Source organism: Sander lucioperca, chromosome 15 (assembly GCF_008315115.2).
Source record: "Sander lucioperca isolate FBNREF2018 chromosome 15, SLUC_FBN_1.2, whole genome shotgun sequence".
Lineage (NCBI taxonomy): Eukaryota > Metazoa > Chordata > Actinopteri > Perciformes > Percidae > Sander > Sander lucioperca.
Window position 1 is genome coordinate 32,359,760 of NC_050187.1, and position 21,041 is coordinate 32,380,800.

The following is a 21,041-nucleotide window of genomic DNA, read 5'->3' on the forward strand; positions in this document are numbered from 1 at the left end:
AAGAGACAGAGAAACCGAAAGAGAGATGGTTGAGGGGAATGGGAACGGAGGGGAGGGAGGGAGGGAGATATATTATTAAAGACGGCTGGCCTACGGCGCTTCCCGGTAAAAATCCTAAACGGAACAGACAGACAAACACAACCGTATAAACCCATCTCAACCACCATATGGCTCCGGGGAGATGTCCTTGTTGTGTCCCTCACAAACACTCCCCCCCCCCACGCCGCCCCCCTCCCGCTCTTCACCCCTCTCTCCACAACCAGACCCCCTCCTGTCTCTCTCATGTCGACGCTTTGAAGTTAGCTGGTGGCAGTGTGCTGCTGCTGAATTCCTCTCTGAACACCGGCACCTTCAAACTAATCTGGATCTGTGATGGCGACAGCGGTCACCTGGGCCGCGCTGATAGCAGCGAGGCGTCATTAACATTTACCGCATCTCATGTTTTCAAATTTCCCAGTCTCAACGCGAGGATAAACAGAACTTGAAAATTCCACAGAGAGTTTTCATCACTGTCACTGTATACATTAACTCTGTGTGATGTCAGAGATGCTTTGTATGCAGCACATGCAGTACATGTATACACAGTAGAGTTACACAGAAATAGAGGTAAAACTGGTATGCATAAGTTTAGGAAGAAGTTGTAGGCAAAAATCCAAACCTTGCAGCCCTTCCTTGTGTGTGTGTGTGTGTGTGTGTGTGTGTGTGTGTGTGTGTGTGTCCGCGCATGTTTGTGTGAGAGAGACAGAGAGAGAGAGAGAGATTATTTTTCATATCAGTTCACACTCAAAATTACTCACCATGGTTATTCATCTCAGTTTTTGGAGACGTAATGGTTTTCTATAATACCACAGATTCTTTGAACTCTTGTTTAAAGTAGTAATTGTTTTAGTCAAACATTTTATTGCAGTTCTTCTTCGAGGAGCAGCAACAAGCCTAAAGCAAAACGTTGCACAAATGAGTAGCCAGCTTGTGTGTTGTCATCTGATTTGAGTATCAGCAGAAACTCCTCCCTGGTTTATGAATTAAAAAATGTTTTCTGCTTCAGTCATGGGAATCAGCAAAAATGTTTTGCTCTTAATTTATGGTACGATGGTATGAACATGTTTTTTCCTCTTTGCTCAATCAACACAGTGGAAGCATTTCATGTACAGTATCACACTGGGATTTTTTAGGAAAGAAATGGAACATCACTAGCAGGAATGTGCCAAAGTGCTCTCGGCTCTGTGAGGCTGCACAGCTGTGCTTTGGGCTAAATGCTAATGTCGGCATGCTAACATGCTCACAATCACAACATTGACATGCTTATATTTGGCACGCACAGGTTGGTAGATTAAATATAGACCTAAGGGGCATTTCATAGTTTGCAGTTCATCCATCTGCAGCTCTGTTGGAGAAAACCTCTGTAGACATGGGGCGAACATGCAAAGTCCACGCAGAATATTTTACACTGACAGAAATTAAACAAAAACAAAAATAAAACCTCTCCCTCTCTCCTCCCAAACCCGTCCCTAAAACCTATTAAATTGAATAATTATTCAACTTTTATTCCTGTATTTGTATATTACTCTATTTTAGCCTGTTTTATTTTCATCCTGACCGTTTTTAATTGCTCTTTAATGTTTCATGTAAAGCACTTGCTGAAAGGTGCTGTAGAAATAAAGTTGCCTTGCCTTGCAACCTCAGCCTGTCAGTCAGTCACCAGGGCACAGAAACCACCATTGTGCCTGCTCAGAGGAAGTGTAATGTCAACAGCACCGCGACTGCTTTCGGCTCGCCATTAATATTATATCACAGTGAAAGTTGTCTGCGTGAAGTTTTGAAAAACTGTAACCACACTTGAAACCACAACATGCAGAGAGGACAGATAAGCTTGCGCTTACTCTCAGGTACCGAAATTTGGCACCGTTTGATTTTACGTGAACCAATACTTGGTAGTACCAACGTGATTCGGTCGGTACCGGTAAAAGTACCGGGTTCGGTACCCAACCCTACTCACCAAGCATTAGTTACCCAACCATCACTCCCAGACAGAAACATTTTGTCGCAGAGGTAGCATGGTGGCTTGTTGTGGTGTGTGTGTGTGTGTGTGTGTGTGTGTGTGTGTGTGTGTGTGTGTGCGTGCGTGTGTTCCAGTCTCGTCCCTGTGATTTGTTTACACAGCAGCCATCCACAGACACCCAGCCATGCTCGGTCACATTAAACCTTTTCTACTAATCTGTCACCTCGATTAACGCCAGCCAAATAAGGGACACACAAACGCATCTGTACAGCATCAACAACACACACAGAAACCCAAAAACACACACACAAGCTTTGGCATTCACTGGTCCAGACACCCTAATCTCTCCAACTGCAGATTAAAGTGTGTGGCAGCCAAGGACTGAGCAATCACAGCCCAACACCTCTGTAGAACTCAGGGAAACCTCACAATAACAGTTTTAAGAAAAAAGGCTTTATTTGGAAAAAATATAAAGCTACTGACGCAGAGTAATGTATGCTTCTTTTTTTTTAATGGGTGTTTGCTTTCTGTATCTGTGTACAATATTGCCCACTTACATTCTTAATAAATGGCTTTGGGTTTGACACAATCTTTCATTAAAATTAACTTAAGCACCTTGACTCCTCATCTAGCAGTTGAAATTAGACCGTAAAAGACCTCAGGAAACCATTTACAGCAGCGTAATTAGCTCCACAAGCCAGCTTATTGGATGCCGCGCAAGTCCTAAACAAACAAAACAGCCTTAAAACTTAAAATTTTAATCAAACTCTCTTCATTAGGCTGCACATTCCTACCCTCCTGTAATGCAGACAAGAGTATCTCCGAGTGTAATTCCATAATGAGCGTAGGGGAAAAATGACAATATGTTAATTGACTCAGGCAAGAGGAGCACAAATATCTAATTCAAGAAAATGAATGTGAGAGGGGGAAGCTGCTGTAATAGCGGTGAAGACAGCAGGGGTCAGTAGTTGTTTCAGCTAACAGCAATCTTGATACTAATCATCCGCTCAGAGTGAGGCCTGGCTTGAGTCTTCAGGAGGGCGAGGCTGCAGTTGGCTGCGGTGCAAAGAGCTGAAAAATCTTTAGGACAACTTATTGTAAGGCTGGGCAATATATCGATGTCATATCGATATTAGTCTATATCGACGACGTTTCATTTCCGGGATTGTTCAGGTGCCGCCAGAAGTCCCTCATTTTGGCCGCATGTCCATCACCTTCCTCTTTCTTTGTGTTGTCGTTCTAAACTCCGGTGGATTTCTGAGGACTATGGTTAACTGCTCCTCAGATCTCTGCAGGGTAAATCCAGACAGCTAGCTAGACTATCTGTCCAATCTCAAACTTTGAACATACACAAGTGCCACCAAAACAAGTTCCTTCCCGTTTTGCAGAGTCCAGTGCCTAGCGACACCCAGGACGATTGTGATTGGTTTAAAGAAAAACCAATAAACCAGAGCACGTTTTTTCTCCCATCCCGGAATGCTGTGTGGACTAGCCAGACCCTCCTCCGCAGCGCTGTGGAGGAAGGTCTGGCAATGCAAGACTATATCGATATATGAGACTAGATATCATCTTAAATTTAGATATCGTAATATCGTAGTACGACAGTGTTGTCTTTTCCTGGTTTTAAAGGCTGCGTTACAGTAAAGTGATGTCATTTTCTGAACACACCAGACTGTTCTAGCTGTTCTGTTATTTGCCTTTACCCACTTAGACATTAAAGCCACGATACTGATGATTATTTATCAAAAAACCTCATTGTGTAAATACACCATGAGAACTTATAGTCAACCCTAGAATATCGCCGCAATATTGACATCAAGGTATTTGGTCAGAAATATCTTGATCGCGTAGCTCTAACTTATCGATGAGGAACTGTGGCAACACCTGTCTGTGATGTTGTGAATATAAAAAATGCTCCAGCAAGCAGATAAATAAACAAACTGAGAGAAACAAAGTTTTATAGAGAGACAGATGGACGGGGAGTGCACAGAAGTTTTAGTGTTTATCATCTGCGAGGCGGTTAACAACAAGAACTTGGGAGCCTCTCAACTATCCATCACATTTTGTCTTTTCAATTCAGTGGTGGTCTGTGCCATATTCCTGTTGTATTTTCATAGGTATGTTTCTTTCTGTCTTTTGTTGTTTTCTTTTATTTATGCGATTGTATTTTTCACTTCTCTGTAAAAAGGACTTTGGTCAACAGTGTTTGGGCTTTTTTATGGGATATTTATGTTGACGACCTGATTGTTGTTTTTTGGACCATATTCATTTGTGTTGAATTGACATAGTTATTACATATTCTGAGGTTAAAGTTATCATATAGGTCTTCTTTACGGCTGTGTCTATAAACATAACACATGCAGATACATGTGTAACAGCATTAGATCCCATCAAAGAGCAAGCAGCTGAATATCTTATTTTTTTTAATTGCTGACCTCCAATGTTTTCAGTTAGGAGCTTGCTGCAGTGATGTAGAAGTGCACTCAAGCTTGTGTCAGTACACCGTGACATCACTGCTGGGTGTGGTTGCAGGTAAAACGATACAAAGGTGAAACAGGCTCGACACATTCAACCAGAGAGGGCAGTGTAACGCTGCTTTTCAGCCTACTGGTAAAGGGGTAGTTGGGATTTATTAAAGTGTGGTTGTATGAGCTACTTCTCCATAGTCAGCGTATTAGCTACAATAGATTACCGTCGGCACGCCCACGGTTTGGAGAAGCAGGCAGGAGTACCGACGCGGAAGCTAAGCAATGTACTGCTGTGGACGGGGGGCAGCAGCTAAACGCATTTTAGACACAAAAAAGTCAGTGTCAGTGTACGCTGTAGTTAAAAACAGTAATTGTACCTCACAGAACACAGGAGTTGCTGGTCTAGGGCTGCCTTGATTGGATAGTTTTTTAGTTTTGTTCCTAACACTTTTAAAACAGCAAAGTCACACACACTAACACAGACAACCAAACCAATCAAGGCAGCAGTAGACCAGCAACTCCCGAGGTACATTTATTAAGTATTATCCAAAGTAAGGAAAAGCAGCAATTATAAGAACACATACAAAAGGGCTAGTTGGGATTTTTTGAAGTGGGGTTGTATGAGGTACTTATTATAAACCACAGGACATTGCTAAGCTTCGCCAAAACTGGGGGGACGTGGCGACCGCCATCTACTGTGGCTAATACTGACTATGGGTATGTTCCTCACAACCCCACTTCACAAAATCCCAACTATCCCTTTACGCTAGTCTGTAAGTCTTTGATAGCAGACTTCCATCCTGCATTTTGAATTCAGTGGCAGGTCTAAACATATATTACAGGCGCGCCCGCATAGCTCAGTTGGTAGAGCGGGCGCCCATATATAGAGGTTTACTCATTGATGCAGCAGGCCCGGGTTCGACTCCGACCTGTGGCCCTTTGCTGCATGTCATTCCCTCTCTCTCTCCCCTTTCATGTCTTCAGCTGTCCTGTCAAATAAAGGCTGAAAATGCACAAAAAAACAAACATATATTATAGCCAAGGCACAAACATCAAGGATATAGGATCCAAATACACAGAGACCCATACAAATGTGTGATATTAAATGTGTTTGTACTGAGGGACCACTGTAGCAGGGCAACCGTTTTGGTTTTCATCAGACTGAAGCTTTAAGGTTTAGTACTGTGGGGGGGGGTCTTCCATACAAATATTCAGATTTATAAAACAAAGATCTAACAATGCCATAAAAAGTTGGTTTTAAGTTTTAATTAGTTATTTGATATGACAGATTCAATAGGGGAGAAGACAATTATCAAAAATGTATCTTAGAAGTCAACGGGGAGGAGAGGACCTCAATCTTGTCCTTCTGGTTGGCTGTCCTTCCAGCTTTCCCACATGTCTTTTGACTTATTTATATGGCCGAGAGGCGATAGAAGATGTGTTGGAAGTCAAAATGCAACCCCACAACACACACACACACACACACACACACACACACACACACACACACACACACAGACACACAGTCTTCAGAGGGGCAACCCTATTATGGAAAAACCAGAGACATCTTGCACAGCCTGTCTCTGCGCATCAGAATTAGAATTTCAAAGTAGCTTTTGATTGTTTGATCTTGTATCCAAAAGTGATTGTTGGTTATAAAAAGAAGTACGGGGGAGAAAAAAAAGCAATTAACATAAAGCTGTTGTTCTATTAATACCCAGTTTTCTCTGTAGTCTTGTGCCTGGTTGTGATCCATAATTAACAGTGAGCAGATCCCATTTTCCCCTTCTGCTGTGGTTCCCCCACTAGACCAGCTCTCTGGAGTCGGAGAGGAGCGAGAGCAGCGAAGACATGATACTTCACTTTATAATATTACAACCAGACAGAACGATTATTGACACTTACATATTTTAGAACTGTGATGTGTCAGCACAAATATTCTTTTATATTTTTACGTGACAGAACCTTTGTATTAAGAGACTTTGCAAATAAACTGTGAAACAGACCACCAGTGAGATGCATTGATAGTTTGTTTTGTCTCAAAACTCTCCTAGCCTTTGAAGCAGCTGTAGTCACATCTATTGCCATGTTCATGTCATATACATACAAACCTTAAATATGTGCAGCTGAGTGGGAAACCTAATGTTAACGGTTGGAGGATTCAGTCCTTCCAAAAAAATGTTTTTTTGTGATTGTTGCGGGCAAAAATCCTTGATTATGCGGCAAAATTTCTTAAAAAATGCGATGGAATATGCGGGATATTTATGCAATTTTATGCGATGAAATTGTGGGAACTTGCAAAAACTGCGGTTTCATCATGGCTTCATTGCGGGGTTTGCAGCTTTTCGATGATGTTCACATCGAACGTTCCCATGGCAACAGGGGAAAATGGCTGCTCTTGTGTAAAGTAAACGCAACATTTTTCAACTTTCTGCTAAGATATATGTGACTTTTTTGCAACGAAAATGCGGGGATTATGAAATCATGCAAGCCCCGCATATTTCGCGCAGAAATTGGCAATTTATGCGGTGAAAGTACGGCGTATTTAAAAAAATGCGGCCCCCACATAAATATGCAGACTTTGGCTTATTATGCATTGAATTATGGGATCACATAATCGCGTTTTTCTGGAGGGACTGAGGATTCTGTGAAACCAACCTTTATAAAATTTCAATATGAACATAATTCATCATTAATGGCTCATTAATGGTTGTTCCTAGGTTGGAAAAACAACTGAGCTACAGTTTTGCTACTGCAGCTTCTATGTTGGCTAAAATTACATCAATGGGATGCATATGTCATTCGCTACTGCTTGGTATGGACATAATAATCCCACCTACCAAGAACCACAGTTTACATTCAACTGCACAAAAATCTGATATGACAGCCCTTTGCAATTAGGTTAATGTGGGCAATCTTTTCATAAAAGAGGTAAAAATGCAATACATTGTGCAGCATTTTGAGTTACAGAAAAAAACTGCACACAATCCCTATTTGAAAACACACAAGCTGGTCGGTAATAACAGCTCCTGGATATTACAATAACAATATCTATACATTAGATAAATCTGGCTGTATTGACCATCTCCGCCGAGCCCCCGAGGCACCTGACAACTGCAGTTTATCTTCATAATAATCAGACCAGCACTAAATACATCAACACAAGGAGATGATAAAAACACGGCATTCAGCTCCATTGATTAGCATTGTTAATTTCTCGCTCGGTGGCGCGGGGTAAGTGAGGCTGCAGAGCTGAGACTGGGACCGAAAGAAAATGAAAGACTTTATCTCAATCTATCTCTGTATCTCTGTACTTACTCTCTCTCTCTGTAGATCTTCTATCACAACTGATAAAGGGGTCTGAGGATATAAGCTTCACTTGCTCTATCTTAGTAGTAGAAGTAAAACAACCACCAATAGAAACAATTTTGAAATACTTTTCAAGTATTGATTTGTTTGTCCCTCGAACAACTAAAACAGCAGTTTGTCACTTTCTTTAGAAGTATTTTGTGATCGGCCACATCCATGGTTACGGTTGAGCTTAGTTCAGGCAACTAAAACTAGAGTTTTAAAGTGAGAAACAAACTCATTGCTTTCGTGGCTACAGGAGGACACTTGGCAGAAAAATGTAAACATGTGTTGTTGTGAGCCAGTGGTGTTAAAGGATAGGGGATGGTAGGGCTGCACAGTTAATCAAATTTTAATCACGATCACGAGCATCCGGAAAGCGTACCTCCTATGGGGAGATTCTAGGATAACAAGCCATCACCTCCCGTTAGCATTCCATTGACTCCCATTCATTTTGGCGTCAGTTTGACAGCGAATAACTTTACATCTGAAACGTTTAAAGACTCTATTTATCCATAGTTTATTTCTAAAGAAACACGACAATGTATAAAAGGCTCCATTACCTTGTACCTCATGTCATGGCTCCATAGTATACGTTTTTATAAAAATAGGCTAACGATTGTGTCATCACCAAGCGACTTACTGTCGCATAGTAGAGAAATTACCGTATAGTACAGGAGAAGCTCGCAGGCGGTTTCAACTCACATTAGCTGTTTAAGTTTAATTACTAATGTAAACTAGCATTTTAGTTAGCAATAATTAGCCTGTGCCTATGTTATCTCCTAACATATGCCTACGCTCTCCGTCTCTGCTAGATTGGGAATGATTGAGATTTCTCTTGGCACAGCTACCAGAAGACTTACAACTTTCAGACAGGTTGCCCACGTGACATCTACGTCGTCAAGCTCAGTTTGAGGCTGGGCAGTAACGCTCAGCCATCACCGGAAAAGTGACTTCACTGGTCTCCGTTGAAGTCTGTGGCGTCGCTGTGTCCATTTCTTTTACTGTCTATGAAAATTACAGTGTATTTCCTTGTATTGTGTATTTAGCCCATAACCTGACTCCGTCAGATGGACTGCTTCACATTTGCTCGGCATATCCATCTGGGAACTTTCCGTTGGAGAACATTTGGGAAGGGGCGAAAATACTGGTTAGCTGATTGGATAAACCATCTGTCTATCACCACCTATGTTGGTGATAGACGGGCCAAATCAACCAATCAGATCAACGACATATCAAACTCTTGTCAAAATCAGTCGGGAGAAGAGCAAAAACATCTTTTCCTCCGAGAAAAGCCTCCAGTGCCGTTTTTTGCTCTTCTTTCAATGAAGGAATACTTTCTAATTCAGATAAAACTTGCGCGATAGCTACGCTCATCTCATCCGTGGACGCTGCCATGTTGTTTTGACTGAACAGTCGCTTCTCATTGCGTCACACCTAAAACCGCCTCAAAACCAACGCTGACTGGTCGGTCGTTTGGCTCAAGATGCCAGACTGATCTGCGAGTGGAAAAGTGGAGCTTGCGAGATCAGGACGGTCTCACGTGGCTATTTAGCCCGTACTCACACAGAAAACAGCCATATAGGTTGATCGTGCAATCAGCTCATAACGACCCATATTTACGTTTGTTGTCAGGGGCCAGGGTAATTATCGTAGGAGTAAACAAGGAAGTAAGGTGAAGATGTATAAGAGCACCAAACAAACACAGAACTTTCACCCCGGAGAGTCGTTTGTGTCCTGTGTGAAACCAAAAGTCACCTTTTTTTAATGAACTGACTTTGTTACTGAAATAGTAGTGTGTATGTGAGTTTTATTTTAAGCCCAACCCTGACGTTTTCCTAAACTTAACTACTTCCTTTTCACACTGTTAACTACTGAACGTGTTTAGAACTGTAACCGTTCTGTTAAATAGAATGGTCATGTGAATAAAACTGCCACCATCGCGTGTTTTACGGTCATGTGTTTAAAACAGACCGTGCGGCCGTATCACAGCGTCAAAGAGAAGGGTCATATACCTCGTTTTGGGAGTCACCGACCTAGTTTGTCGTTTAGGCATGAGGACGTGCTGTGTGTATTGCATAGTGGGGACAGTTACAGATGATAAGCACACTGAGAACCAAGTGTTTTACAGAGGAAATTTTGAACCATATCTGAGTAAAAAGAAGAAAAAAAAAGAAAAAATATCAGTCTGGCTCTACTCTTCCTCTCCTCCTCCTTGCTTCTAAATCCAACATTTGTATCATCTTGTTCCACAGCCAGTTGCTAAAACTAGTTTTAATTCCCATGCAGTCAAGAGAAAAGCTTGTGTGAATATAAATACCAATATAAGACACATCATCTGACATTTGGGTCATTTGTCTGCTTTTTGCCCGCAACAGGACGCGTTCCTGTTATAGCGAAAGGGCTTCTCCGCTGACGCCTGGCTCATTAACATAGTTTGCATTGTGGCTCACTTGCTTACAGCAGTTGGTTTCAGTGATGACATTTAAAGACATTTCCTGTAATGTAACAACGGAGTGGTGAAGAAAATGAACTAAATGCCTTTTTGAAATGTCATGGTTTCCCCCTGTAAGGTTGGCTGAGTACCATTACTCAGTAAAATCTGTGAAATGTTTTCTCTTTTTTTCTTTAATCAGCTACTGGTCGAGCTCCCGTAAAGTGAGAGATCACACTATGAGGGCATTCCATTTGCTTCCTTTGTTCCATTCCAGACTAATTAATTGTGTGATAAAAAAAAGCAACATAGGACATTAACTGTAGATGAAGATGGGAAGAAAGTGAAGTTCAATTGAGAGTTCCCACAGTGATGATTTCTCCCTTGAAGGCAGAGGTTTCCATTTATTAGATCCCCCGTTATCTAAAGCGAGAGATGGTAATAAAAAAAAGAAGCCCTTAGAGAGGGAGAGACTGGCGGAGAGAAATAGCAGGGAATCTGGGTAAATAAACCAACAGCGCAGTAAATGCAGCATTGCAGTTCTGCTGTGATATGAAACTGACTCTCATAAATAATGTAGCTGAGTGTCGGCCGGCCTGCCAGGAGCCGGTACACTGCTCCTCACACTGGGGGAAACAAGGCTAAACAAACACTGTGCAAGTCAGGTCATAGGTGGCTAAACACACATCACAGCACAAGTATCAATCACTGCACTGGAAACATGGAAACATAACGTACACACCTGTGTGCACTAATACAAAGAAGTGAATAAAAATGTTGAGATAAAAACACAAGAGTCACTTTTATTCTCACATGTATGACCTTTATACCAGGCTCATTATTTTTGTGTAAACCTGTATTCAAGTATTTTTTAACTATTAGGCTGGCTAGACACTGGCTGCGTGGCGTGAGCATGGCGTTTCTGTTGCGTGGCATTTTCTATGTCTTTGCACACCAGAAACGTGTCTGACGCAGCGCTGCTGCTGCTAGCCTTGTCTGTACACATGTATGTTTCCCATTGATAAAATGAAATACCATGTTAAACATAAATATATACTGATTTGATTACAGCAAAGACAACGTCGGCAGTATTGACGGCAAAATAGGCTACAGAATATTTGTGTGCAATATTTGTTATTATTTTTTTTAATTACATTTCTATCTGCATTTATGTCAAAACCTAGAGACTTTCAAACATCAAAATGTCATTTATTAATATGTATACGTCGAGTGAAAAAAATGCGTCGGTCCTATTTCTAGCATGCACGCGTTTTTGGCGCCTGAGACGTGCGTGTCACGCAGGCAGTGTGCAGGCTCTAACCTGTTAACATGGGAGCCGAAACAAGAACGGACACGCCACGCAGCTGACACGCTCACGCCACGCAGGCAGTGTGTAGCCGGGCCTCAGGGTATGGTATCACCTTATAATTAATATGGTGTACGTTGCCAATTAACTTGTCAAGCTGACACAAAGAAACACGTGTAGATGTATTTCTGTCCAAGTCCAACATTCACTCTGCTTATAGCTTTGTTTTGGTCTCTGACTGCTCGAGGAAATATCTGCCTATCTAGCATCTTAAAGCTGTTATGTTCACCATCTATTTGCAGGTAGGGTGCAGTGGGTATTTAGAGCATTTTTTTCACTGAAAACAGCTGCCTGATGAGAGCGGTGAGATTGAAACACAACAGTGGAACCGTGAGCCGTAACAACAAAGCAATGGGCCAAAAGATGCTATATATATATATATATATATATATATATTTCTTTTATTTCCTATACATGCCAGGCAGTGAAGACAACAACCGCAGTGACAAAAAGTGACGTCAACTCATCTCACTGAAAATTGACGAAGATGACAAATCCTCCTTATTAAAAGCGGATTTCTTTGAAAGACCATAAAAGTAACATAACATGTCGGCAACATCTAAACACTGGAACTTAATTTGCACACGAAAGCAGCAGCGTTTTCTGCATAATGGCAGAACAGCCGCCGTGGCAGAAGGGCGACCAGAAACCAACAACTGTATTTAAGCGCGATAGTTCCCCGTGGAGTGTGTGTGTGGATTACACCAATAAAAACAGACTATTATCATCGCTGCTCACGAGCAACACCGATTCCTCCCTGATGACTCAAACACAAAACACAGAAAGAAACGCATAAAAACGAGTGAGAAAGCGACTGAGGGACTGGGGGTATTACTGAGAAGAGAATAGATACAAAACAAGTCACGGGCTTGTGTGTGTGTGCGCGTGTGTGTGTGTGTGTGTGTGTGTGTGTGTGTGTGTGTGTGTGTGTGTGTGTGTGGGGTGTCAGGAGTAAATATGAAATGATGCCGCATCTGTTGAGGCTTTAAGTGATATATCACTCCATTCCACTTCGTTTAGCATCACTTCGTCTGAGTTAATTGGTTCATGAGGAGCACTAATTAAGGGGGATGGCCTTGTTTATCGTCACGGCGACGCTCGTTAAGCGGAGCGATCTTTTTCTTCCTTCAGGACCGGTGACATTAACCCAACCTTCACAACTGTGGGTGAGGGGGATGCGTCAGTGTGTATTCACTTTCATATTCGACGTGGCAGCTACATCTAACAGCTCATGTGTACCACTATAACACGCTGATACACTGGGGGAAAAAAAACATATACAAACATACAAGCAAACGCGAGATGATGACGATAATGTGTCCTACCTCTCTACGTCGTGAGGCCCAGCAGGTCTGTTTGACTTTCCAAACCACAGCCGCGACCAGTAACAGAGACAGGAAACAGCTGGAGAGAGGACAGAGACATGAGGTTAGTCAATCAATCAATCAAAAACCAATGAATCCTTAGTGTTGCATGAAAGTATGCAAAATAAGATTTTTGCATACCAGCCGAAGTGGATTCATCTGCTTCTAATGTGGGCTCACGTCCATATTTCTGATTCCATTACAGCCTCAGAAGCAGTCCTCTAATATTGGGAATCAGCCATCTGACAACTACACTTAACCCTCCTGTTGTCCTCGGGTCAAATTTGACCCATTTTCAAAGAAAATAATGTGGATGGTTGCGTTCTTCACAAATAAAATAAATCAGTTCACTACTTTCATTGAATTTGGGTGTTTTATTCAATTTTATAGCATTTGAAAAAAAACAATGATAAAAGAATGTTGAAAAAAGTGACAAACATGTCAGAAAAAGCTTTAAAAATGCAGGTAGGAAAAAAAAAAAAAAATCGAAATCATTTAAAAAAAAAAGTTACAAAAAACTTTGAAAAAAATCGTCGGGAAAAGTGACAAGTGTTCGAAAAACAAAAACAAAAAAAAGAAGTTTTAATTTAAAATTTGGACCCAGAAAAACTAAAAGTTGAATGGTCGACGTGAAGACAACACAAGGGTTAACACCTAAATGTTAATTCAATATGTATCTATATATATATATACATACATTGAAATAATACGCTGTAGCCACTGTATCTGCCACCCCTTCTTTTTCATGAGCTATTTAGTCCAAATAGCCTACTGAATGTCCTGGTTCAAAACAGTTTCCATCTCCCCCATGAGGAATTCTAAGTAATGACAACTATTCTATGGGCGCTGCCACATGATACAAGCCTTTGGTGATCGCACTTCACCCCCACCCCCTCCTCCACACAGTTGCTAGTAGCCAAGGAGGATACGGAGGATTAAAAAAACATGATGAACTCTTCAGAAGAGATAGTTATCTTCACTAAATTTCTGCGCGCGAAAGTCGCCGGACGACACAATCTTCTGAACATAGTCATACTGAGAAATCCAGAGAGAGTTGTGTGGAGCTGATATGTCATGATGTCATCATGGCAGCCCGTGCTTCTTTTTTGTTCTGTGTGTTTTTGTTTGTTTTCTCTCATGTCCCTCCCTCCTGTGCCGATTACTGTGAGCTGTGGGCGCGGCTTAGCTGGCAGGTGGCACCAGGTGAAGCTCATTCCCTAATCAACCTCCTGCAGTATTTAAGGCTGGCTCTGTGATCCACTCGTCACCAGATCGTACCGTCTACCAGTGTGGTATAGTTGCACTCCTGGCTCCCTGTGTTATCTGTTATCCTGGTGTTTTAGCTTGTGTAGCTAAAGTATTTTCTGTGTTTATCTCTTGTTGCAGCCTGCCTTGCTTGCTCGTGTGCCTGCCTGCCTGCTTGCTCATCCCGCCTGCTCCTCTCTCTCTCTGTAAGAATTGGATTCAAACTCAATTGTTTGTTGGACTCTTTTATATAGGCCTTAGTGGTCCCCTAATACTGTATCTGAAGTCTCTTTTATATAGACCTTAGTGGTCCCCTAATACTGTATCTGAAGTCTCTTTTATATAGACCTTAGTGGTCCCCTAATACTGTATCTGAAGTCTCTTTTATATAGACCTTAGTGGTCCCCTAATACTGTATCTGAAGTCTCTTTTATATAGACCTTAGTGGTCCCCTAATACTGTATACATTTCTAAACCATTATGCAATCATGGGGCAATTTCTTCAATTGTGTAACTCAATTCATTGTCCAGAATCTGTAGAGAACAACAATTTGAAAACATGTATTTTATGCTTGTAGTACTCTTTGTAGTTGTCCTTTTAAAAAACAAAACCTTCGAGCGCAAAAAGTAAAAAAGGAAATTACAGAACCACAATACTATCACAGAGCAGCATCTTCAAACTCGTTCACTATCCTCCAGCTCCAGTTTCCGGAGAGCAAAGACAACAAAGGAGAGAAACATTCTCGGAAGATTTGTGGCGAGATACAAAACCGCGGTGACCACAGGCAGCTGGGGATTTTAGGACAGCGAGAGGTCAACGAGCGACATGATGCTCTCTAACAAAGAACAAGGTCTCATGTACACACACATACACAATCTCAGCCTGAAAGTTCAATGTCTGGAGGGCAAAGTTATCCGGCCAAACACAAAGCTCCTCTCTCAACCAGAACTTCTGACAAGAACTCAAAACAAGCGCGCCCAAAGACTTAACAACAGGAAGCCCCGGAGAAACTGCTGAGGACAGCAGCTTAACAACAATCGTCCTCTTCATCTAGTTGTGTGTGTGTGTGTGTGTGTGTGTGTGTGTGTGATGTGTCCCCCTGTGTTTCTATGTGAGGATGACAGCATTGTAAAGGGTACTATCTGTGTGTGTGTGTGTGTGTGTGTGTGTGATATGTCCCCCTCTGTCTCTATATGAGGATGACAGCATTGTAAAGGGTACTGTGTGTGTGTGTGTGTGTGTGTGTGTGTGTGTGCGTGTGTGTGAGATGTGTCCCTGTGTCTCTATGTGAGGATGACAGCATTGTTAATGGTATTAGTGCTGTAATGAGCGTGACATTCTCTAAGCGGAGGCTGCGGTCAGTTTTTTTTCTGTCCACAGCCGACCTCTCAGCTACACTCCGGCACATCACAACCAGGAAATCTCCCCCCGGTCAGGAGGACAACATGCTCATTGCTGCTACTAGATGAAAACCATCCGGTTTTAAGACTCCCGACTTCTGACTTTTTCAAGATGATGGGATGGGTTTTCATTCGATAGACTTGAAAACCCCCTGACAAGGTAAATATGTACACTTTACAGAGATGGGTCAACCCTGTTTGATCCTTTACCACAACTGGCCAAAATGTCTCAGCGTAGGATTGTAAATAGGGCTGCACAATTAATCGCAATTTTATCGAAAATCACAATATGAACTAGTGCAATATCCAAATCGCAGGGGGGTGCAATATTTGTTAAAGGCAAAATATGTGTCAAACTTTTCTAAAATAAAGTATTGTGGTGCTGCAGAGACGTCCCGGCCTACAAAACATATCCTACAGACTACAGGAAAAAATCTTTGTTTGGTACAGATCCTCGCAAAAATCACACTTCAATCATTTCTTTTAAATTTTATTTATATATATATATATTTATTTATTATTTTTTTCCAATGAAAATGAGAATTAATACAAAAATGAATATCCAATATCATGAATCCTATCGTAATCGCAATATCAGTCAAAATAATCGCAATTAGATATTTTCTTAATATCGTGCAGCCCTAATTGGAAACCACAAATACATAAAGCGATCAAGAGGAGAGTTTCAGTTTTTGGTCATGGCACTTAAAGGACTACTTCCCCCACAAAATAATCATTTGTATATCAATTACTCTCCCCGTGTTACCTTAAATTCTTAAAGTAAAAAAATTGTTTTTTTTCTTGCATGCCTCAATGGTGAACAAAGAATCCAAAAAAGATTTTTTTTTTTTTTTTTCAAGAATTCAAGGCAACACTTGGTGAGTAATTGATATACAAATGATCATTTTGAGGTTGAAGTATTCCTAAAGTCTATCTTTGTGCACAGGTTTCTGATTTGGTCAGCAGCACTGTTACCGACAGCTAAAGTTGAAAACTAATTATACATCATTTTGCAATTACATTCATCATCTTTTAAAAAAAAAAAAAAAAACACTAATACTTTGTCCTATTCAAATGTACTAAATGTGATGTAAATGTGTTGGCGGCACTGATGGTCCTGCAGATTGTGACGTTAGATCAGAAAACACTTCTGTGTCATTGACATGGCATTTCCAAACAACTCATTTGGAGGACTTTTGGGGCTTTAATTGGCAGCCAAACATTATTTATGTATTTAAATGAATGTTTGAGTTCTTAATGTCAGTGTTTACTCGTCTCTGAAATTGTTTTTGTTATCTGTTAGCAATGTCTAATTTTGATAACTGCAATATATATAAACTTATACCTATAAAAAAAAAAACATTTGTGTCAAAATAGTTCCAATTACTCATGCTATTACCACACCTCATTTTCACGGGTTAACCAGAACAGACACCAGATATACCAGGAACAGCCACTACACTGCATATTCCCTGGAACAATTCAAGCTAAGACAAATACACTCAGCAACTCCCTCGCAATGATTTTCCATTTTCAAAATGTACCTTCTAAAAACCCTCCACTGGCAAGGATTCAAATCCAATCAGGCCCAAGATTCCCCATTCAGTCTGTATTACCTCAGCTCGCCATTAATGGGCCACAGGGCCCGAGCTTAGCCATCTAACCAATGGGGCGGAGTGGCTAATTGTCGCAATTACCAAGGCATTAGGGGGAAGGATAAGGGGGGAGGAGGGGAGGCTGGGAGTGTCCTGTGGGTTTGTTAACACTCCACTGAGCCTCTTGATAGGTTTGGGTTTAAGACTGTTCAGCCGCAGGTAATAGCAATCGAACTGATTAAACAGCCAGGGATTGTGGGTAAGAATGTGTCTGGGTCCCTCTGACAGCGTGTACATGATCGTGTTCCTGCTCTTTTAAGTGGTGTGGCTTGGTTTAAACAAGCAACAGCAAGCATCCAAAAGCATAGCTAAAACACACACACACACACACACATACACACACACACACACACGCAGGAGAACACAATGAAACATCTGAACCCCAGCGGGCAGAGTGAAAAATCAATAAGCTATTCGTTGAACATGAGGCACAGATAGCTCACAATCGGAAACAGCTTTCCATCTGCACAAGCAGCAAATCAAGTCTCAGTGTACAGACAGGCCAAACTGAGGACTCCCGTCCTGAGAGGGATCACATGCGCAGTACCTAGGTAAGGACTACTAGCCAGTCAGAAGCAGAGTATGAGGGTGTACCCTGACAGTACCTAGGTAAGGACTACTAGCCAGTCAGAAGCAGAGTATGAGGGCGTGCCTTGACAGTACCTAGGTAAGGACTACTAGCCAGTCAGAAGCAGAGTATGAGGGCGTGCCACACTAGCAGCTGGGCGAGCATTATAACGTGTGTTACAAAGTGACCACGTTTGTCTCTGAAGTAAAGGCTGGACTACAGTAGAGCTGTTTGGAGCAGTTTGTGAACAGTGTTTTCTGTTGGAGATGGTAAGTCCTTTTGGGGTGGACTTTGGGCTTTTTCACTTTGTAAACCTATAAGGATGCTGACACACAGAGCCGATTATCGGCCGCCGGACCGTCTGGCGAGGTCAGTGACTCGAGTCTGTTTGGTGTGTTCCGTGCCGTCGTCCATCCGAGGAGCTGTCGGCCTTCATTTTGGCCTATTTGACATGTTCAGTCGGAGACAGGGCAGTCGGGACTCACCCAGAAATGGCGAGCGGATGAGCCTCTCAAAATCTGACGAAAATCTTTTAAACTATCCTTTGTCGATCTGAAATGAAGACAGATTCAGCAACTGCATGGCCTATTTCTCGCTTAAAATGTTTTCAGAAACACGTTTCGGTGAACTATTTTAGTACAATATGAGATCGTATTCTGAACGAGCCGCCATGACAGTCTGGCTGTGAATTTCCGGAGAAAAAAGAACCACGTGACGCGTTCGTCCAATCAGCTGCCGGTTTTCATTTTCTGGGAAACAATCAGACTGTTAATGGAAACAATACAGAGCAGCGCCGCCTGCTGCTATGGAGATGTATTACGTTTCGCGCACGCGCCGAGCGTATGCTCAAGTCGGCGTCTCTTCGGTGTGTTCTGAGGCATTTTTTTGGACCTCGGTGACCTGACTGATCAGTCTGACTGCCTTTTCTGCTGACGGTCGGCTGTCTGGTTGGTGTGTAACTACCTTAACATGCACAAAAAAGATATATAACACAATAAAGGAAAGGGGGAAAAAGCCAAAAAGCACTCTATCCTTGCGTTTTTCACTTCAGCAAGTGAATTAAGTGGGCTGCAGTTCATCCGTGTACCAGATGGTTACTTTACATATATGTGAACATCCTAATAAACTCACTGCTATCCCACCCAATAGGGCTGCCAGAGATGCTCACAAGTCTTTGAGCTACAGTAGAGTCCAAGTCAAGTCTCAAATCCACATATTTTGCATTCAGCGCTTTTTTTTTGTTTGGGCCTTGTTGTATGAAGTTTTTAAAGCCAAAGCTTCTAATGACTGAAACCAGCAGCTGCTGGTGCAGTCGACATGTTTGTCAGTCCCTCCAGAAAAATGTGATTATGCGATCGCATAATTCAATGCATAATCAGCCAAAGTCTGCATATTTATGCGGGGGCCGCATTTTTTCAAATACGCCGCACTTTCGCCGCATAAATTGCCGATTTCCGTGCAAAATATGCGGGGCTTGCATGATTTCATAATCCCCGCATTTTCGTTGCAAAAAAGTCACATATCTTAGCAGAAAGATGAAAAATGTTGAGTTTACTTCACACAAGAGCAGCCATTTTCCCCTGTTGCCATGGGAACGTTATGAAGTGCCGTTATGAAGTGACGTAATTACGCAACGTGAACATCATCAAAAAGCTGCAAACCCCGCGATGAAGCCATGATGAAACCGCAGTTGTTGTAAGTTCCCGCAATTTTTGTAAGTTCCCGCAATTTCATCGCATAAAATTGCATAAATATCCCGCATATTCCATCGCATTTTTTAAGAAAACGTGCCGCATAATCAAGGATTTTTGCCCACAACAATCACAAAAAAACTGGAAGAACTGGTTTGTTGTCCTCTCTCGCGTGTGGCGAATATGTCACCTATTAAAGGGATATTTCACTGCTAGAAAGACGAATATATCTTTAAATTGGGTCACTTATGTAGTAGAAATGTGAAAAAAGTATAGAAATTGGTGCCTTCTAGGCCGAGATAAGCCAGAAAATGTGAGGCAGCATTCAACTCAACTCAAATGTGTTTTATGGTCATTTCAACCATATACACGAAACAACGTTTCACCGTGGCTCTAGTGGTTACACATTTAAAATATATAAAAACAACCTCATATAAAAACGACATACGAAACAGGCTACATTTAGCTAGTGCACACACATATGCTCCGTAAAGTTCAGCTAACGCATACTAGCATTAGCGCTTGGTGGACTGTAAACACGATTATAAACAGTCGTAATTTGTGTGGAATGTAGAATAGTCGGCATTTAATAGTCACAAACTCCACCAGCAGTTAGCATTTCGTTGGATACAAGCAGCTCATTTCTGCGACAGTCCGTGTTAACACAGCCCATCTCCACTCTTACCCAGCGACAGAGAAACAGGCTGGATAGTCCGGTACACTGTTGTTTCCACAACAACAAAAACACAGCAGTCTCTGAACTCGCGTTGGGAGTTTCGTTGAAGTTGGCTGTAGTCCAGTTTGTTGTCTAATGAGCGGACCCTTGCAAGCAGGATTGATGGAATAGGTGGCCGGCTAGCGTTAGCTTTCCACCACGCTAGGTTATACTCCAGCCCCCGTTCGCATTTCACCGCTGAGGATGTCCCCCCGTGACCGCCCGCTCCGGCCGATGCCCGCTCCGGCCACCGCTGCTGCCCTATGGGTGGGTTGGAAACATGCGAGAGTAGCTCCTACTACTGGCTGTAGTCCATAGCCTGTGTCGAGTCTGAAGTCTTTTGAGGATGAGTCTCAAGTCAAGTCTGAAGTGACTGTGTGTGCGACCTAAGTGCGTCTCGAGTCCGAGTCTCAGAATCGCGTCCCCATCTCTGAGGGCTGCTGCCTAAAAATGGACTAATCAGATTTTCAGTCGGGAAGCCCTAAATCAATTTCACATCGTCAGCCAAAGCGTCCAACTTTTTCCCCCCGCGGCATGATTGTCCACCGACCAACACATGACAACATCATAGAAAGCCTACAAACTTAGTCTCAAACACGCACACCTGTAAACCTCACCAACACGGCAAAAGGGTCAAGTTAGTGAAAATCGGTAGACTTGATTGTAGCTGTGACACGTTGCGCTCTGCAAGCTGTGACTACAACGCACGGTACAATTTTCATTGTACAGTGTTAACACCTGTGACTTTCATATCACAGATGATGATAATGAGGGACACCGCTAAAGG

General features: G+C 42.1%; 1 protein-coding gene across 3 annotated transcripts in view; it reads right to left on the reverse strand.

Moving 5' to 3' along the window:
• Nucleotides 1-21,041, reverse strand: part of atrnl1a (attractin-like 1a) — a 326,334-nt gene that overhangs the window by 112,039 nt on the left and 193,254 nt on the right. For all 3 annotated transcript variants that reach the window (XM_031315944.2, XM_031315943.2, XM_031315945.2), the window contains one exon: nucleotides 12,941-13,019. In XM_031315944.2, the coding sequence (XP_031171804.1) occupies nucleotides 12,941-13,019 (79 nt within the window). The remainder of the gene's footprint in view (nucleotides 1-12,940; nucleotides 13,020-21,041) is intronic.